Below are 20,376 nucleotides of genomic sequence, written 5' to 3' on the forward strand. Positions count from 1 at the left end.
ACCTTGGAAAATATTGTGTGTTGGTTTAATATTTTCATATCCTCAGAAACCGACCCAATAAATATCCGGAACACGAAACCCATTACAGGACTGCAATTTATTTATCCGCAAGATTCGAAAGAATTTTAAATTGTAGTGAGTATCGTATTCAACCCCCCCTTCTACGATACTTTGGACCTAACAATAAAGTCAAATATTATAGTGATAAAATTATATATAAAGTCAAATATTTTAGTGATAAAATTATATATAAAATCAAATAAAATTATACGAATAAATATTATATATATAAATCATCTTTCTAAATTCTTAATACATATTAAAGGTTCTAGGCCAGTTAAAAATTATAATATAAAAAGAAATCAAATATTGCGTAATATAGTCTCAAACTTTTAAGTTATTTTTTTTAAAGTTGAGAATGAATAAACAATGTTTTAACAAACATCAATAAGAATATCATCAATGGATATTAGTAAATGATTAGTAAAAACTTAGAGAATATATTGATCGAATATATTAGTTAGTTGGTGGATGGATGTGTTGATTAGTAAAAACTTAGAGAATGTATTGATTGGAAAAAAAATACTTAAATATATTAGTCAGTTGGTGGATGGATGTATTGATTACCTGCATTAATCATGTTCACCTGCACAAAAAACTAGGGTTGACACTATTTTTATGTTCCAGATGCACAAAAGTTTAGGAAGGATATATCTGTAATCTACTTGTAATCTTCTAAACTGCACAAAGTAAATTTGAAGTGTATCTAGCAACTATGAAATTTTATTGCAACATATTTTATTGTCACCCGGTAAACTTTTGAGGAACAGGATCATACTCATCAAAGTCAAAAATCCATAGTATTGATTAAAATTTTGATTATATATTTTTATTCAGAAAAAAAAAATTTTAAAAATAACATTTTTAATTACCCGGTCAAAAGACTTAAAAATGTGTGCCAAAAATCAAAGCATCAAATAATAAAAAACAGGAGGAGTAAAAATTATACATTGAGTCCGGATATATCTTAAGTATTATCAAAATATTCGAATACGTCATACGTACATGATGACAACATAAAGACAGTTTATAATAAAAAGAAAATAGGAGCGTGAGATAGTGGCAGTGATACATTGTCCTCTAATCACAATCAAAATATCGAAAATTATATATGCATTACAAGAATTCTTGTAATATCTTGAAACTTATCCGTGATTTGACAACACTAGTCAATCAGTCTAAATATGTTTATGATCCATAATAAATTTTAAAAGTATGATGATTGATATTATGATTGCTAAATAGTAAATATTATATTTTAACTTGCTTAAACAAAGGAATCAAATTTACATATATTTTATAAAAAAACAGATAAATAATACGCATGTTCCAAATAAGATAATTATACAAAAATATGATATAAAATACAATATAAATTAGCGGCCCATGTTTTGCACGGGTTTTTACGCTAGTATCATTTAAAATACGATATAAAGCAGAGGGACGGGGACCTCGCAGTTGAGTTATAAAAAGCAGAAAGTGGACAGAAAACCCGACCCATGAGGAGAAGAAATGAACGGATACGACTCCACCGCTAAAACCAATTCCGTGACAATGCTTGCTTTCCGATTTCTAATGCTGCAGTTGTTGATTATAAATCCAATTTCAAGTATCAGGTATTTTACAATCTCCTCATTTTGTTAGGGTTCAAGTTTAGAGATACACAGGATGATTCTTCAATGTATATGTATTGTGTATTTTATCTCGCATCATCCTCCTATATAATACTGGATCTGAATGCTACTCATCAAGGCCCCATGCTCAATTTTAATATATTACTAGTATTTTTTTAGTTTTTTATTTAGGCTAATTCATGCTAAATCGGAAGTAGAAGTAGTTATATATATATGCCTAAATTCTTGGATTGGCTCTGAGTAATCGCTTCTCTGTTTTAGGCTGGATGTCAGCTTTCAACCCAAGCAAATTTGCAGAACTACAGTTCAGGGACGTTATTTACTCTCCGATGACAAAGGTAAAGCTTCTTTCTTTTTTCTTTTTTTGTGTTCACTAACTGTTGTGAAAATATTAGTTTGTGATGCTTTTATCGGTTAATTTGATTTGAGCTTCGGATATATTATTAGGAGCTAGTTTGGCCCTTTATGCATATTGACATTACTGCTTGCATTGGTAAACTGCATCAGCTAGTAAAATGTGAAATTTTCGATAAAAAGTGACATTTGTTGGTTGCTGTGCTTCCTGAAAAATCCATAGTACCCATAGAAAACCATAAAAATGATCTAAATTTTGTGACACATTAAAAAAAAACCAGACCAGCTGCGGGGCGTCAAAAGTTGTGGCCATGTGGGTTGCGGAGGGGGCAGTGAGCTAGACCCTCTGTGGACTTAAAGTTGTTTTTATAGTGTGCATTTATTGCGTGGTACCGTACTAATGTTGCCCAATTATAGGATATGTATGTGATGCACTATCATTGGATCCACAATCACGCTGCTGTCATGGAAAATCAGAGCAGTACTCTTGTCAGTGAGTTATCTCAAGTTGTATCATAACTTCTTAGTTATATGAAGACGGTTAATATTACTAACAAATATCTATGCTTGCAGTGGATGCAATCTCGGGTTAAACTGCTGCAACTCATACGAATATTGTGTTTCTTGCTGCCTGAATCCCACCAAGGTACTTGTCAAAACGATTTTAAATTCACTATTGAATTATGTAGCTAGTTGTTATACTAAACTATGTAGCTAGCGAATATACCAAATGGAGCAAACTAATATCATAATATTCAATTACAGACGCAGGAGGATGTGGCAATAAAGACAAAGATAGCAAAGCCAATAACTGCTGGTAAAAGTCTGATTCGTTCGAGATTTATGTTCAAATGAGTTGCATTCACTTATCTTCCAACATCTTAATGAGTCCTCTGTGCGAGTACAAATGATCTGTTACACACACACACATGTGTGTGTGTTTGCTAATGGATAAACCTAGACTTAGCAGTTGACATTGTACAAACCTTCCTGAATTAGAATTTATATTGTGAGCATGGTTTTTTTGTCACTTTATCTGCAGGGACTTATTCAAGTGTTTTTGATTATTGTACTGGAAGGTGTCGTCATAGTTCTGAGAGTGTGGTATGTAATAATCTTCAAGTTTCTCCTTTTTATTCTCATGCAAGATGTTGGTCAGTGCAAAATTAACTGTTTAACATGGGAATATTTTGTGACAATCACCACTTCTCTTGATCTGCTCTCTGGTTCTCGAACATATACGTAAGTGAAAATCCTATAATGGGTTAAAATTACGGAGATGATTATTGAGATTCTCATGTCTACCTTATAAATATGTCCTGTAGCAAGTGAGGATCGTAAATTTATTAAATCTGTAGAATATGTTCTCCACAGGGAATGCGGATTGCAAAAGACCTGGACGTGTAATGAAGTTTTCTAATAGGCATAAAATGTGAATAACATTGCACAGAAATTAAGTATATGTATTTTGAGCGCCAAATACCTTAATTTTGTCTATTGATAACTATACTCGTGGGTTGTTGTAGTAAGGCAAACAAAGAGCATTGGTTCATTTTAAACTGTTCTCACATACATTGTTATGATTGAGCGTGGACTAATCTACTACACTGTCGACCAATTAATATTCTTTATAAAATATATTATATATTATACATGTTATATCACCGAAACATAAATAAACCCGAGGTCGGACCCGAGGACTGGAGATGGACCCGAGGTTGGCCTTGATGGGGTCTATTGGGGCCGGGGTGGATTAAGATACGAGGGGTGGGTGATGTCATATGGGTTTTGGGGGGGGGGGGGGGGGGTCTCTTGGTTTCCATTTAGTTTCTATTTAAGCTTTTTCAATTTGATCATTTGCCTATGTTTGTGTATTTGTGTGTGACTGTGTGTGTATTATGAAAGAAAGAAATGAGAAGTATGAAGATCTTACCTAAGAATCGGGTTGTTGGCTGCTGATTAGGATTTGAATATAAGATCTTACCTATTGATTTAGTTGCCTAGTCACCCAAAATGCTTACGTTCAGCTAGTTGTAATAAGTTGATGTCAAACTATCGCTTAGTCGACCGAGTTACCAACTCAACAATTATGCTAACTTGTCATGTGCAACATTAATTGAAACACTCATACACAAATTTTCCAGAAGAGACTATTTTTAGGGCCACAGAAGTCCACACCAACATGAATATTCACGAACATATAAACATAGTACTATTTTAGCATCACATGTTCAATCATACATTTATATATAAGTTTCTATCTTTTCAGATTCATGAAAACACATATTACAGTGACTTTCATCATTGTTTTGGCCTGCCTTCAAATTCTTCAGGTCAGTTAATTTTGCTGCTTTTATATTAGACAAGTTTCATCGAGCTTAAGAAAATATACATTTGTGTTTTTGTTATTGTTTCTAAGCCCTTTCTTTGGTTATTTTTACCAACTGCATGTAGGATATTCTTACTAGAGCTTTTTATCTCTTGTTTTTTTGGCTTCTTGGTCGACTGCTCGAACACACATGCCCCGAAATGTGAATCCTTGAATACTTATTACCGAGAGGCCACATCAGTTAGTATTATGTGTTTATGTTTAATTTTGGTATAAAGTAAAAATCAAAACTGTTGATTTGAACTCTGTCCATATTATGAGCATTCTGAGTGAGTACAGGTTACTTCATCCTTCCTCTCATATTTTCCTAATGCAGTAACCCTTATAATTTTATCTGTATTAGTCAGTATTTCAGGATTACAGTTACCCTGTTAACTAATGTTCCTGCTACCCTCCATAACATAATTAGGAAATATATATATTTTATTATGTTAAATCTTCCCTTATGGCTCAATGCCTACATTGAGCTACTTGTCTTTACTCTTGGGCACCTTGACAACTCTTTAATGATTTGTTTATATTGTCAATTTGATATCGATTTTCATCTAGTACTCATCCTAAGAGTTCTAGTGCATTTCTCCTAAAGTAACTAAAATACAATATATTCCGTAAACCAGGTGGCACAAATTTATCCTCAGAAGTAAAGCTTAGTGGCATAAATGTTATTGTTGGAAAGTGAGTGTTTCTTTTCATGTTGTCTTCCTTATTTATTATATCAAACATAGGCTAATTAAAAATTTCCTTTTATGCATTACATGGTTTAAAGGCAAGGGGAATCATGTGATACTGCTTGCAAATCAAACGGGCATTCATGTGTACCAAACAAACTTGTCCTTCTCAGTCAATGCGAAATGTAAGCATTTATATATTACTCATTGTTTATGCCATTGTCTCACTAATCTCAGTTTTCTCTGTAGTGGATGCATGTTACTTAAAACCATATACTTATATTGCGCTTAAGAAAATTGGTTCAGGAAACATTTTCATGCCTAATTTAGACACCTTTTAACCCTTCTATGTTCCAAGAGTTGTAAAAAATATTTTCTGTATGTATTTTTAAAGCTGAACCTTGACATATTTAGCCTCAACTTGAGCTTCTGTCATTTAAGTATGCACCTTATAGTTTAAGCATTTCTCAACTTGATAAAATTAAGCTAGAGCTCTTGCAAATAGGTCAAGCCAAGACAACTTTCACGAGGACAAGCTTAGCTCACTCTTTTACGGCCCCAAGAGAATTCAAATGGGACCTTTTTCATAGTATTCTACATTACCCACTGGTTGGTTACCTGGGTGGGAAATTTAATGGAAATGAATAATAATTTTAGAAAAACATTCTTATCCACTTCTTCAAATTAATCATAACAAAGCCAAGGGGCCAATCTATTCTTGAAAGAAATTAATTATTAAAAATCTAATAAAGAAGTATGAATTATTATCAACATTTTGTAAGCATGGCGTGTGATATATATGACCAGTTAGTATATTGAATACTTACTATTTATAAGACTTTTTACAATTTAGATTTTTCTTATCAACCATTCTCAGAGAGTTTGTAGGTTTCCCTTCCTGGCCAAGTCTGTTACTCCTTTTTCATCCTTTGTTACCGTTGTTTGGAGTAAGAGCCAGAGTTTGGTATTGTTTGCATTTAAATTTGAACCCTGAAACAGTGTCAATCTTTTTTTTATCTTCTTTACATGTGTGTCAAAGTACAAAGAAATAATTTAGCAAAGAAAGAAAGTACAAAGAAATAGATTTGACCCCTAATTTTATTGTGATGTACGTGGTCCTTTTGGAGTCTACCATCTTTGCAATGACACCTTCTTTACTTGTATGACATGGCTGGATACTGGACATCAATTTTCTGTGTGGTAGTGTAAATGATTCAGTAAAAAGTTGACTGTTGCACTCTGTTTTTCCCATATAGTTCTTTTATTGTTTATTGTTGTGACCATTTGTTTTTCTTTCTTCTAAATAGGTTGCAGAAATATATGAACTGTAGAGGAGGTTGTTTAGCTAGCATCGGAGCAGACCAGCCTGCTGAAGTTGTTCATGATGCCCCTAAAAACTTGGTATGTGTGCTCAACTTTTGCAAACATGTGCAGCAATATTTTTGCAATTATTTAGTCTTTGATAACAGTGTAACGCTAATGGGTAAATGAAAGAAAGGATCTTGCAAGTTATGTATTGAAAACATCTGCATTTTAACCCATTGGGTCTTCTTAAAACTCAATCTTTTAATGTCATTCATAACTTCTGTTCTTTACTTTTTTTCATGTTTGAAATTTAAAACAGTATTTGCTAATATTCGATTGTTTGCAGTTCTGTGCCAATTTAATATTGATTGTTATATATCTTGTTTCAGAATCCAGGAGCATGCTTGTACACTAACAAGCAATCAATACTATCTTGTGATGGTTCACACATGCATACGAGGAGGCTATGCCCCTGTGCATAGTCTGTTAATTCGTCAAGTCCTCTGAAAAGCCTTCATACCACAGATTATATATTTATAACATTGAGATTGAAGATTCAGTGATTTCTCCCACGGTCTACTGCAAAACTAGTTAACAACATGCAGCAAGATGACGGTGATCTGCATCAAAAATACTATAGTCCTAGGATCCAGGTTCATTGCTTGTTTACAATTAATGTAGTTAAAATATATAGTTTTTTCCTAGCACCGCTACTATACTGCTTATAGAAATGATATACAGATGTGTTTAGTCTTGGCTGGGTTAGGGTGCAGTGACCTGAAGGCATTTTTGTAAGTGAGACCTAAATAAAAAGTTCCTATCATTGTTGACTCCACCTATTGACCTCTCCGTCCTTTTTTTTCTCCTTTCTAGTAGTCTTACATATGAGAGCATATGAGAGGGCGTATTCTTTATAAAATGAGGATGCTTCACTCTCCTTGGAGTATTTAATTTTGGACAGTCTTTGTTGTTGACTTGTCATAGAATTTATTATTAGTTTCTATTTCTGAAACAACCAAAGAGCTCTGTTTTCAAGTTGAACTATGTATATGCAAACTCTCTGTTTTGCTAGTGGTGCCCAAGCTTTAGTTGTTCTTCTGGGTTTCATGTAATTTTTACAGCAATGTAAATATTAGTTTGGTTTAAACCAGCAGATTCTACATGAAGTAATCAAATTGCAGGGATTCCTCTCGACAATTTGAATTGAATTGAAATGCAAAATATTGTAGAACTAGTTAAGTAAATAAACATATGAATACTGATTTAGTATTTCATGTTGTAGGATAAATTCACGAATCACGGCAAATTGAGATTTTGAATATATAAATGTAGAAATGGGAGAAAGATCATAAATTTAAGATGATGTAGGGTGAGTCTGAATTAGATTTCTAATGGCAGCTTTATTAAAATCTGTTATGTTTACGGGATACATCTTCTTTATCATGTTATTCAAAGGAGCTATTTAAGTAAAAGTTCAGAAGAAGTTTTGGAGCTTCTTCGAGAGTCTTTTAACTTATCTCCTAAATGTAATACTCCTTCCGTTCTGTTTTGAATGTGCATTTTGATTTTCAAAGATTCAAATTGACCGATTTTTGATTAAACATTATAAATTGTCGATTCATTTTTTTAAAATCTGAAGGTTATATATTAGAATCGACAAAATATATATTTTAATGATATAACTTTTATTATTTTCTTCAATTATATAATACATGTAAATAAGTACCATATAAATAAGCAATTGACTCACATAAGTATGAACAATTTTTTATTATGAGGAGAGGTCTTGCAATATCTATCACCGTCACAAAATCGACGGAGTGTTGTAAATCTCTAATCGACGGAGTGTTGTAAATCTCTCACATACAAATTACTAAAACCCATATCAAGACATAGAAAAATATCGAGACAAAACACATTAACATCCCAAATAGAGAGAAAATATGCCTTAATCGATAAGGAGTTGACGAATTACGAGATTCGACTCAAAACAATATCCGTCTCAATTTTCTTCTTTATAAAGTGGATAGATTGGTGATTAAATTCTATGGCATAAAAGTAAATCAACTACAAATAACTTATAATCGTTTAATAAAAATTTCTTTTTCTAGTTATTTCCATTAAAAGTTACTATTAGAGCATCTCCAACCCTCCCAAGCCCTTAGCTAAAAGTCTACGTGGCTTTCTAAAATTAAATTTTATAGCCAATATTCACAAAAAAAGTAACTCCAACCACAACAAGCCCTTAGGTATAATTATAGCCATCCTCCTATGGATGGCTATATTTGTCGATCCGCTACAGATCTGTAGCGAATTCCACGTCATCTCCCGCAATTTATTTTCCTACTTCCCGCTGATTACATATTATTTATTACCATGTTAAACTGATATATTCTATTTATAACAATCTAAATATTAATAACATACTATTTTTAAATTATAGCCAATCAATATAGCCAATACCATTAAAGCAAAATGTCTTACAGGTTCAGTAAATTTTACATAATGTCTTACAGGTCCAATTTAGCCAACGATTATAGTCAACGCCGTTGGAGATGCTCTTACCAGTAAAATCAATATACGGATAAAAAAGGCAAAGACCGACGGAAAAGAGAAACGCTGGGGACCCGGGGGCGGATATTACGGTGCAGTGGGTGTGAAGTGCGTGTTTCATTACTCTCCTCTCCCAACAAGAAATCTTAACAGTGTGGAGAATGAGTATGATGAGATTAATCCGTGCAAACACAAGCTCCTGCTTCTTGTTGTCCACAACCGCAAGAACATTCAGCACTTCATCGGCATCGGCGTCGGCGTCGGCGGCGGCGATTGAAGCAGAGAGAAGTATAAAAGAAGGCGGTAGAAACAATTGGAGCCGCGATGAAATCAAGTCCGTCTACGATTCTCCGATTCTCGATCTCCTCTTTCACGCCGTACGTACTCGTTCCCTGTATCTAATTAAAATTTAATTCTATTTCTAAATTCTAAATTGCTGCTTTATTATAGGCTCAAGTGCATAGACATGCTCATAACTTCAGGGAGGTGCAGCAATGTACGCTTCTTTCGGTGAAGACCGGCGGTTGCAGCGAGGATTGTGCTTATTGTCCTCAGTCTTCACGGTACAACACCGGAGTCAAGTCACAGAAGCTTCTCAGCAAGGATGCTGTTCTTGAGGCAGCACTTAAGGTCTTTTTCTTTTTACCTAATTTCCCTACGTGCTTTCCGTTTTCTCTGCATTATTGTTATTATTCGTAGTAGAATTTTTTCCGTTTCAATGGACATGTTGAGCCTCTATATTTTACTTTAAGTTGAAATTTATCTTTGTGTGTAATAACTAATAAGTCATACATTAAGTCACAAAGTGACTTAAATCATAAGTTGTCCAATATTACATTTTCACTTTATTACCTTCTGTCGGTTTAGTGGTTTCACCATTTAGAGGTCCAGGCTTTCCTCTTCCACCAATTGCTAATCATGCCCATTCAGTTTCTGACTTGTTAGCTGAAACGGCACATTTGAACCAAATAACTCACTGTTGATTGCAATCATGCTTCAATACTGTTGATTCCCTCTGGTCGCACCAGAAGAATGGCTGGAATAAGCACTATGTATATCAGCGTGACTTGGCTATGAATCTCTCTTTTGTCCTGTGCCTGTATCCATGAAAGTGTTTTAGAAATTGAAGAAAAAGAGGTGTTATGGAAAGATTATTGTGGCTCTGATTCCATGACAGTTTGAATTTATGAATATTTTACTTTTCTTGATCAATTAGTTTACGCATAAGCTTATATAGAAATACAATCACAAACAACTCCTAGAACAGAAGTGATATATGCATCAATTCATTCTAAAACATATCCAGAATATTCTGAATTTATTATGCTCGAGGATCCTGATCTGTTTACATTTCCAACATTTAGCAATGATCTTATTAGTTTACCTTCACTCTCATAAACTAGTTTGGAGGAAAAAGCAAAGGTATTATTTTGATCTAATAATATTCTTAATTCTTTTGTGAAAATTGGATTTTCACATACATTTACAGGCAAAAGAAGCTGGCAGTACTCGTTTTTGTATGGGTGCTGCATGGAGAGACACAGTGGGAAGGAAGACTAACTTCAAGCAGATCCTTGAATATGTGAAAGAAATAAGGTAATTTGCGTGGTCAAACAACATATGCTTATTCATCAGGATGCAACTAGTTATGCTGTTGCGTGATTGTAATTATATATGTTCTGACCGGAAAAAGAAACTTTGGTGATCAAGACCCTGGCTAACAAGCTTTCCTGACCTGTATCAACTATTTTAGTAATCAAGATAGTTATAGTAATAGCAAGAAAAAACAGCAAAATTCTTCCATATTTATATTCACTATGAAAGCTGGTATTTAAAAAGATAACCTCATATAAGGTTACTTAATTGGATTGCATCGAATTAATGTGGCAAATTTTTTATTATATGTGGATGATTATCGTGTACTAAGATCATCTGAAAGGGTTTTATTGCTTCTTGGTCTCATGTTTAGTCAGAAGTAATAAGGTTTGGTGCTCTTGTGTAAGGCAGAATTTCCCTTGAAAATGTTATTATGATGGAACTAGATCATTAAAACTGTTGGCCAAGTGGGCTGTGATGTTGGTTGATGTTGTAGTAGTAGTCTGCTCTATCAGAATGCGTTGCAATAGGATTATGTATTTAATGTATATCTCCCTAACTGGTTACTTCACGCTAAATCCTCATAGTACCTTCCTGGTTCCTGCTAACCCACTCACACACTACCTATTACTTGTTGCATATGGGCTTTTCTTGCTAGGTGCCCATTTTGTATGGTTTTTTTTATTGACAAATACAATATAATTCGATTTTCTACTGCTTTACACTGAAATATGGTGAATTTCGCAATGTAGTTTAGCATGTTAACCTTTATTATATATATATATGTGTTATCTAAAGAGGTATGGGGATGGAGGTCTGCTGCACCCTAGGGATGATTGAAAAGCAGCAAGCTGAAGAGCTGAAAGAGGCAGGGCTTACAGCTTACAACCATAATCTTGATACCTCAAGAGAGTATTACCCCAATATTATAACCACAAGATCATATGATGAACGCCTAGAGACTCTTAAGCATGTTCGGGAAGCTGGGATCAATGTCTGTTCAGGTAATCTCATTAAGTTATTGCAAAATCTGTTAAGAAATTAGTGCTGTGACCTGTGAGTGAACTCTATTATATTCTTTTGAGTAACCTAAATTGAATGTTATTCAGCTTTGTCTCACTTGTACTAGAATTGGTATAATTACTGTGTATAAAATGTGCATTTTTATTGGCCATGCCGATCTTCTTAGAAAGATTTCATTCAATGTTGAATGAAAAAATGTTTCTCAATATAAGCAATTTTCGTATAAGTCGCACAAAAGTACATTCCTCATCTACATAGAGATGACAGCGGGCCGGGTTAGCTAAATCCAAATCCCAATGAGAGTAATAATGAAATAAATGGACATATATATATATATATAGGGCCACGCTCAAGAGATAACCCATCCTTGAAATAGAACCTTAGAACCACTAAGGTTCAAATAGATTTATATAAGGGTATATATAAATTTATTGGGTTACAGGTTTGGAGCGGGTCTCGGATTTCGGTACCCATAAAATCCAAAATATTAGGTTCTGTACTATGCAATCGGGACAGGTATTCATTGGATCGGATTATTTTTCCATCCCTACATTTACAAAATGATATGTTGCAGGATGATAGTGGAAAACTAATAAAAGTTTAGATATTAGTTGATTAGCCGTCCCTGAGGTAATCCTACCACAGAAGAACCACTACCCTAGGATTTCTCAACTCCGTAAGAGATAAACTTGTTAGGATTGCAAGCCATAACAAAAGAGAGTACAATCTCAATTCAGTAATCAATCAAAGTCTTCCAGTGATCAAAGCTTACCTGTTTTATATAGAGGAGTATAACATTCTTCCATTTTAAATTCAAATGGCTATGATTGTAGCAAATAGATATATTAAACTTTTTAGGGCAGGGTTGGGGAATGGAGCAGAGTGGGGGGAATTGGATCCCTTCCCATTTTCTCGCTTTGATTTGTTTTGAGTACATTATTTTGACTGTTTGTATCTTTAGCATTGTTCTGAACTAATATGTTCTCATTATTTAGACAAAACATTATATGTTTTGCCCACTAGTAATAACCTTAATAAAATTTTAATGTGATCATGAAAGGTTAATCTACTTTGTTGCTTTCTGTTAATAGGAGGTATTATTGGACTTGGAGAAGCAGAGGATGACCGAGTTGGTTTATTGCACACTCTGGCAACCCTCCCTACTCACCCAGAGAGTGTTCCCATTAATGCACTGCTTGCAATGAAAGGCACGCCTTTAGAAGAACAAAAGGTGAACACCTTATCCATATGCATGTATCTGCTTACTAAAAGTGTTTTTTCTGCATTTTTTATTGTCTTTGCTCTCTATGCTCTTGCTCGTCAGAGAACTGCATATTTGACAAATTTATGTATCTCGATAAAAGAATTTCAATCAAACATAAACATGTCAATATAATGCAATTGGTAAAAGGCAAATTCTTGTATTCTGTTTGCATCGATATGTTGCTCTTGTTTTTAAACTGATCAGGACATGAACAAACATTTTTACTCATCCTACGGGTTAATAATGTAGTCGTGATGATATGATTACTCCGTAGTATTAATATGGACTAGTATTAGTTGTTGATTATGACGTCACGTAGAAACATTTTTTATTTGCCTTGTGTAGCTTTCTAGTGTCGTCGCAATCGCCAAGTCTCTTTAATGTAAACCGGCATCACTTATCGAATGTCCTAAGAATGGCCTTTAAGATTAAGGCCTTCCCTCCTCCCTTTAATTGTCAATTATTTTGTACTCATTGGTTATATTGCTTCCCTTTGCTACAGCCGGTTGAAGTGTGGGAAATGATTCGTATGATTGCATCGGCTCGTATCACAATGCCGAAAGCAATGGTTAGGCTGTCTGCTGGCAGGGTTAAATTCACTATTCCTGAACAGGCTCTGTGCTTTCTTGCTGGTGCAAATTCAATTTTCACAGGCGATAAGCTATTAACAACACCAAATAATGACTTTGATGCTGATCAACAAATGTTCAAGCTTCTTGGACTTATTCCGAAAGCTCCAGATTTTTCTAATGATGCAAAAGGGAAGGATTTTGAAGCAGAAAACTGTGAGGTTGCTGTCTCCAATTAGTTAGAGGTTGACTAAAGTAGTTTATATGTTGACATAGTTGTCCTGGTTAAGTACAAGTTTCTGCATTTAAACAGGATGATGTTTAAAAAAGACTGACACTGGCATCTCTTTACTAAGTATTGATATCTATGAACATGTGGCTTATTACAACTTACCGACGAATCTTGAACTTGAGAGTCAAATAGATTTGTCTACTTAATGATCATATATTACAGTTTGGGATATATCTGTTTATTATTTTGCAAATTAAATTTGCTTACTTAATTGTTGGCCAAGCATATTGGGCTTACAACGTTTCATACTTTGTTGTAACTATGGGGATTCATGGAAGAGAATGATGTCTACCTGGTTGAGGAAAGTGGGTCTAGTTGGACAATGATTTAGCAGAATCTGTCCATGGGAAGAGTAGTAGTATATATGAAAGCAGATGATACCTGGACGAAATGACAAGAGATATATACGCAAGTCGGCCCAGAAAGGTATGATTTCTCAGAATAGGCTTTTAGTATGCTCCCCTAGACAGTGAGGCACACCGAGACAGTACGTAAAAACAGAAGAGGGGAAGCTGCTTCGGTGTGGCGGTCATGTATAAATACTATGATGATTTCAAGTTCTATTAACTTTTTCTGAACTGCTTAGTTATTTCCAATGCGGAGACTGCCTAGTTGTGTCTGATAGCCTGCAGCCGATATGGGGGAGATTACCAAGCTACTTATTTCCAGTTGTCAGGTGGTACCGAGAAATACCTACAGTGGATGCGATTGAAGGACTTGTATTGATAAATTTGTTAAATTGGCTACCATACAACATCCATATTCTCAATCTGAGGAAAGATTTAGTGAAATGGCAAGTAAACCTCATGTCTTGGTCATTTCATTCCCAGTGCAAGGCCACATAAATCCCATGTTACAATTCTCCAAGCGCCTAGCTTCCAAAGGCCTCATGGTCACTCTAGCGGCCACTAGCACCATAAGCAAGTCGCTTATTGCAGAACACGACGGACCCGTGAAAATGGTGTCGATTCCTGATGGCTCACAAGGTTTATCTACCCAACAATGGGATAGTTCATTAGCTGAATCGAAAGAAGCATCAGACGACGACTCACCAGCAGCGAGATGGGCTCGTTACCAGCCTGCTGTTTCACAGGGTCTGATTGAGCTGATTGAGAGACACAACAAGGAATCACCATGCAACCAATTCAGAGTTCTGATATATGATTCAATGATGCCGTGGTGTCTGGACATAGCGCATCGACTGGGGCTTAAAGGAGCTTCGTTTTTCACTCAATCTGGTACTGTTTCTTTGCTCTATCATCATGCACATGTGGGGACTTTGCAGCTTCCGTCTGATGGAACAGTGGTTTCAGTGCCTCAACTGTCGGTTCCGCTTGAGGTTCGGGATTTGCCATCGTTTATCTACGACACCGGCGCAAATCCTGCCATTGTGAAAACTGTGACTGATCAGTTTTCGAATTTTAAGCGAGCTGATTGGCTTCTTTTTAATACTTTTGACAAGTTGGAGGATCAAGTAAGTTTCTTGCTAGCTAAACATGCACTTGTCATTGTTTAAGTTTAATCTGTTAGATTGTTAAAAGTTTAAGTTTGCAGATTGACTAAACCACTGCTCCCTCTACGCCCGTAGGTTCTTTCACAAATTATTATTATTATTATTTTTGGTCATAATCACTTTCACGTGGATGAATTGTACCGAAATACAATACCCGTAAAAACGGAGTTCTTTCACAAATTATTTTAAATCTTTCTTTCTTCTGAATAAAAGTTTAATATTTATGTAGTTATATATAACAAAATATTTTTAAAAATAAGTTATGAAACTATATTTTATATGCATCAAGCAATGAAAAATTGTAAAGAAAAAATTGAGAGGGAGAGTAGTCAAGAACACCGGTTAAAAATCCCAAGGACGTGAGCACACGAAATTTGTGTTGAGCAAACTTCAACCAGAATCAGATCTAAATACTATAAAATTATACCCCTTCTTTTAAACAGTTACACAAAAAATTATCTAGTATGTACTAAAAAATTCCGGTTTTATTATCACCATCCCGGACAAAAAATATTGTTCTTCAGATTATTTGGGTTTTTTGTTAGTTTTCATTCAGGTCCTTCCATTCTAAAGATTGTGATGTTGTCACAAGTTTTAAACATCAGCAGCTTAAGCATTTTGCGGGGAAAAAAAAGAAGAAACAAATGAAACTATACGGATAATCAAGAAAAATTCTGCAACGAACCCTATTTGTCAAATTAATTAAGATGACACAACCCTGATTCCCAATTCAGCAATGAACCTTAGGGGCTGGTATTGTATCGTGACTTTTAATGACAAATTTTGGGAGAACGATTTTAATGGATTTTATAGACTTTTAATGACTCTCGTTGACTTCTTAAGATTTCAAAAACAATCCATGACTCCCGAGACAATGACTTTTAAAAACTTTAACGGACTTTTTTTTTTACAAATTCATAACTTTGAAATACTTTAATAAACTTTTATTAAAATCATAAATAGCCTCTCTGAAACCCTCTAGACCTTTTGCTATACCTTCTCGATCTTCTGCTATACCCAAGTTGGGTGTATATACTATAATACTGTTTACTGAATCATATTTATAAATATAATGTTAATTGTGACCTTGTATCAGATTTTCGTATTCAGTTTTGCTACTATAAATTTACGGATTTTAGAGTTCGAGAATTATATGTTTTTACTCTTCATATTTAATAATGATGTGTTTTGATATCATAAACGAACTGATATAGCTCAAGTACGTAGAGTTGTTGGAAGACTGATCATGTTGCCTTTAATACTGCAACATTTTTGGTCTACTTAAGTAGTGCTTCTCGTCGATACAGAATTCTGCTTCACTTGATTCAATCATTATATGTGGATTGTTAGGCTTGAAAGTGTACGGATGTTTAATTGGTAGGTATGGCCTTTGCATGGCATATATGCCTGGTAGGCTCTGAATGTAGCTGAATTTTCGTTGTATGCTTATAAGAGCATCTCCAACGGCGTTGGCTATAATCGTTGGCTAAATAGAACCTGTAAGACATTATGTAAAATTTGCTGAACCTGTAAGACATTTTGCTTCAATGGTATTGGCTATATTAGCTGGCTATAATTTAAAAATAGTATGTTATTAATATTTTAGATTATTAAAATAGAATATATCAGTTTAATATGTTAATAAATTATGTGCAATCTTCCTACAGATTTCCTTACAGGCCTGTAGAGGTTCGACAAATTTAGCCATCCATAGGAGGTTGGCTAAATTTGTAGACAACAGCTGAGCATGGTTGGAATTGAGTTTTTCGAGTTGTTGGCTAAATTTTTTTATTTTAAGTATGCCAACTCACCTTTTAGCCAAGGGCTTTCAATAGTTGGAGATGCTCTAACAAGATTGAGATTTTCGACAATCTGTATAAATTAAAAATCATGAGTAGAAGCAAATAGATCTATATGTATGTAAAAACATAGAATGATAATAGAAAATCATAATAGAGAAAAAAAGGAACTTTTTTCACAGAGGATGAATTGGAGAGACTTTTTGCAGAGGATGAACCCTAGGTTGGAGCGACCGGTTAATTGAGGGAAGATAAAAGTCATGTCAAATCTTTTCAAAAATGGCCTGACAATTTTTTGAAAAAATATATGCAATTTTCCATAGAAAGTCATTAAAAGTCTATCAATTATATATTTCCACCAAAGTCATTGATATATTGAATAACAACTGACTTTTAATAACTCTTTAAAAGTTGTAATTCAATACCTCAAACTTTGAAAGACTTTTTAGAAATCCTGATACAATACCTCTTTACTTTCAAAGAGTATTTAAAAATCTTGATTGAATACACCTAGATTTTAAAAATCAATAAAAATCATTGAAAATCATGATACAATACCAGCCCCTTAAATTTTCTCAAAGCAATTAATTCATGTGACAATCTTGGTTCACAATTCAGATATGAACAATGGTTGTTTGTGTATGTGTTTGTTATTTTTATTTTCTTTAAATTTAAAACTTGTGTATATGTACAAGTGGCGGACATCAAATTTAAAACGGAGGGATAAGAATCTAAGATTTTATGGATTCTGCTATCATCTCATATATTTGTTACATCTGATCAGGTTGTAAAGTGGATGGCAGAGCAATGGAGTATCAAGACTATAGGACCAGCCATTCCCTCAATGTACACAGACAAAAGAATAAGCAATGACAAAGAGTATGACCTTAATCTCTTCACATCAAATCAACACACTTGCAACAACTGGCTGGACTCAAACAAGGCAGGCTCAGTAGTGTATGTATCTTTTGGTAGCATTGCCAATCTGAAAGAAGAGCAAATGACAGAACTAGCATTTGGCCTCTCAAACAGCAACCTTTCCTTCTTATGGGTGATCAGGGCTTCGGAAGAGACTAAACTTCCCATGGATTTCCTGTCTGCAGGATTACAAAGCCGGTGCTTGATAGTGAACTGGTGCTCACAGCTTGAGGTTTTATCTCATCAAGCCGTGGGGTGTTTTATGTCTCATTGTGGATGGAACTCAATGCTTGAGGCGTTGAGCTTAGGAGTTCCCATAGTGGCAATGCCTCAATGGACTGATCAAACTACAAACGCCAAATTTATAGCGGATGTTTGGCAAGTAGGGGTTCGAGTTGAAGTTGATGAGAAAAAACAAGTTGCTACAAGGGAATCTATAGAGGTGTGTTTGAAGGAAGTGATGATGGAAGGAGAGAAAAGAAACCAACTCAAAGTCAATGCTTTGAAGTTTAAGGAACTTGCCAGGGTTGCTATAGATCAAGACGGAAGCTCTGATAACAACATCTCTGAATTCATTTCAAGCATTTGAACTGGTAAAATAGAATTAAAGCGAGCAATAAGTTGTTTCATATATTTGCCCTTATGGTAACAAAATTTCCAAGTACCATCGCCATCAGAGGCAACATGAACCAGACAATCACATGTAACTGATCCAAACATTTTTCGTGTCAAACACTCTCATTATTCCAAAACAAAGTTGAACCAAAACTAGTCAAGTTACAAGTAAGAAGAAGAAATATATATATTTTGAGTCAGACCTGAATCTGGTATTGGTGGTTAATCTCCGATAACAATTACATTTCTCTGATCTTGTATTTTGTAATCACCTGTCATGGACAGAGAAGTCTATCTCCAGGTAAAGAAGATCCATGCTAAGATTTTCATCTCTTGTTGCATAGCAATAGCACAAATTAGTTGCATAGTTTAACAGTACATGCTACAGCTTGAGCCCAAAATTTAAGCCTTGCTTTAACATCTTCTGGATGATCACCTGCAGCAAGAAAATAAGAATGCAAATTCAGCTAAACTAGTTTGATTAACACATATTCCACTAAAATTAAAACATGCCCAAAAACAAGTAAATTCTGGCTTATAAATCGGAAGTTGATTTATAAATTCTTTACGGATAAGCTGATTCTAACTTATAAGTCCAGAAGCTAGGAAGAAAACCACATTGAGAAATTAGAAGTGCAAACAATGTAGATAGAAACTCACCAGGACTGGAGATCTTCCAACTAGCCAGAGGTCCACAAGGCGGCGTGGGAGACTCAGGTGGTGGCAAAGAATCCTGCTGCTGCTGTTGTTGGTCATCAAGAAACTTCTGGCTCAAAGAATAACAAAGCTCAAGAGCTGGCAGAGTATTACAGAGCTCAGGGATTTCCTCATAACTAAACCCAAAACCCAAATCCAAGCACCCCTTTAACTCCTCAAGATCTTCATCTGTCAAGGACTTACTTCTTCCCAATTCATCCTGATCCTTTGTTTCAACATAACCTTCCAGAAACACCTGGCTTTTCTTCTTGGGAACTCTGTTTTCAGGCACAAACTCATCCAACTCTGTTTCTGGGTAAGAATCAAATTCAGCAACTGGGCTTAAACTCAACTCAGATGAAAAACCTAAGCTCCCCATTTTTCCTAATCTTTTTTAGTTTCTTTTGTGTGTGTGTGTGTGTGACAGAGAGAAAGTAAGTGTCAGCTTTTAAAAGGATATACCCAAACCCAAGTGGTGCATGTGGTGTATTATGCAGTAGAATAAGAGATGTAATAAAAGGAGACAGCTGGAATGAGAAGATGATGATTGTGAATGTGATGTGGAGTGGCAAAGGAGGAACATGGTGGTTGTGTTGATCAAGAAATTTTGTTTGGTATACTTAATAATTGCTCATTGTGGGGCTCATCAAATGCCAAGTTTTATTATTATTGGTCATGCTCATTATTGGATCCACATTCCAGGCTTCAACCAGGTCCACCCATGTCTTCATGCACAGTAGGATTTGTCTTCTTCCATCCTCAACATGAAAAAATAAAATTGATTACTTACGCTATAAAATCTTTCACAAAATGCCAACACGGTGTTGATGCGGTGATCGTCTAGTACCCCAACTTCTAATTAGAATGATTCATGTATATCGATTAATAGTACCGGTTCTCAGTTATCATGTCATTTTATGAAATATTTATACAAAATTTTGTACATATAACGATATTATCTTGATATATTCCGCTTGTTTGGCTCACTCACCACACCTGATTTATACAGTTTGTATAGAAATATTTAAGTTAGATTTATAACTGAGAATGTAAAATTTTAAAAATCCTAACCAATCAAAAGTTTATTAATGTTGTTTTAGATTTGTTTCCAAGGAAATTTCAAGCCCA

The 20,376-nt window shown here is 34.7% G+C and overlaps 4 protein-coding genes across 4 annotated transcripts; 3 read left to right on the plus strand and 1 right to left on the minus strand.

Moving 5' to 3' along the window:
• Positions 1–1,501: 1,501 nt before the first annotated feature.
• LOC108200463 (uncharacterized) lies at positions 1,502–7,245 on the plus strand. Its single transcript, XM_017368622.2, has 11 exons — positions 1,502–1,676; positions 1,956–2,032; positions 2,466–2,541; positions 2,622–2,694; positions 2,814–2,865; positions 3,091–3,152; positions 4,318–4,381; positions 5,055–5,112; positions 5,204–5,290; positions 6,413–6,506; positions 6,800–7,245. The coding sequence occupies exons 1-11, from the start codon at positions 1,573–1,575 to the stop codon at positions 6,890–6,892; spliced, it is 840 nt and encodes a 279-aa protein (XP_017224111.1). The 5' UTR covers positions 1,502–1,572; the 3' UTR covers positions 6,893–7,245.
• A 1,702-nt stretch (positions 7,246–8,947) lies between these two features.
• On the plus strand, positions 8,948–13,878 carry LOC108202637 (biotin synthase, mitochondrial). The gene is made up of 6 exons (XM_017371130.2): positions 8,948–9,340; positions 9,414–9,593; positions 10,453–10,559; positions 11,358–11,563; positions 12,674–12,813; positions 13,349–13,878. Exons 1-6 carry the CDS (start codon positions 9,125–9,127, stop codon positions 13,652–13,654), a joined length of 1,155 nt encoding a protein of 384 aa, XP_017226619.1. The 5' UTR covers positions 8,948–9,124; the 3' UTR covers positions 13,655–13,878.
• A 374-nt stretch (positions 13,879–14,252) lies between these two features.
• Positions 14,253–18,693, plus strand: LOC108202636 (mogroside IE synthase-like). Its single transcript, XM_017371129.2, has 2 exons — positions 14,253–15,181; positions 17,804–18,693. Exons 1-2 carry the CDS (start codon positions 14,498–14,500, stop codon positions 18,524–18,526), a joined length of 1,407 nt encoding a protein of 468 aa, XP_017226618.1. The 5' UTR covers positions 14,253–14,497; the 3' UTR covers positions 18,527–18,693.
• Positions 18,542–19,807, minus strand: LOC108202638 (uncharacterized). Its single transcript, XM_017371131.2, has 2 exons — positions 19,213–19,807; positions 18,542–18,988 (listed from the first exon to the last, which is right to left on the minus strand). The coding sequence occupies exons 1-2, from the start codon at positions 19,625–19,627 to the stop codon at positions 18,909–18,911; spliced, it is 495 nt and encodes a 164-aa protein (XP_017226620.1). The 5' UTR covers positions 19,628–19,807; the 3' UTR covers positions 18,542–18,908.
• Positions 19,808–20,376: the final 569 nt, after the last annotated feature.

The sequence above is a fragment of the Daucus carota genome, chromosome 9 (genome assembly GCF_001625215.2).
Source record: "Daucus carota subsp. sativus chromosome 9, DH1 v3.0, whole genome shotgun sequence".
Classification (NCBI taxonomy): Eukaryota; Viridiplantae; Streptophyta; class Magnoliopsida; order Apiales; family Apiaceae; genus Daucus; species Daucus carota.

What these genes read in the sequence shown, in the direction of transcription:
- LOC108202638 (XM_017371131.2), bottom strand. Translation starts at nt 19,627, where the DNA reads ATGGGGAGCTTAGGTTTTTCATCTGAGTTGAGTTTAAGCCCAGTTGCT. An exon ending in TTGGAAGATCTCCAGTCCTG is followed by an intron (nt 18,989 to 19,212) that starts GTGAGTTTCTAT and finishes TTCTTGCTGCAG; the next exon opens with GTGATCATCCAGAAGATGTT.
- LOC108202636 (XM_017371129.2), top strand. Translation starts at nt 14,498, where the DNA reads ATGGCAAGTAAACCTCATGTCTTGGTCATTTCATTCCCAGTGCAAGGC. An exon ending in TTGACAAGTTGGAGGATCAA is followed by an intron (nt 15,182 to 17,803) that starts GTAAGTTTCTTG and finishes ACATCTGATCAG; the next exon opens with GTTGTAAAGTGGATGGCAGA.
- LOC108200463 (XM_017368622.2), top strand. Translation starts at nt 1,573, where the DNA reads ATGAACGGATACGACTCCACCGCTAAAACCAATTCCGTGACAATGCTT. An exon ending in TTTACTCTCCGATGACAAAG is followed by an intron (nt 2,033 to 2,465) that starts GTAAAGCTTCTT and finishes GCCCAATTATAG; the next exon opens with GATATGTATGTGATGCACTA. An exon ending in GCTGCCTGAATCCCACCAAG is followed by an intron (nt 2,695 to 2,813) that starts GTACTTGTCAAA and finishes ATTCAATTACAG; the next exon opens with ACGCAGGAGGATGTGGCAAT.
- LOC108202637 (XM_017371130.2), top strand. Translation starts at nt 9,125, where the DNA reads ATGAGTATGATGAGATTAATCCGTGCAAACACAAGCTCCTGCTTCTTG. An exon ending in GAATATGTGAAAGAAATAAG is followed by an intron (nt 10,560 to 11,357) that starts GTAATTTGCGTG and finishes TGTTATCTAAAG; the next exon opens with AGGTATGGGGATGGAGGTCT. An exon ending in TGGGATCAATGTCTGTTCAG is followed by an intron (nt 11,564 to 12,673) that starts GTAATCTCATTA and finishes TTCTGTTAATAG; the next exon opens with GAGGTATTATTGGACTTGGA.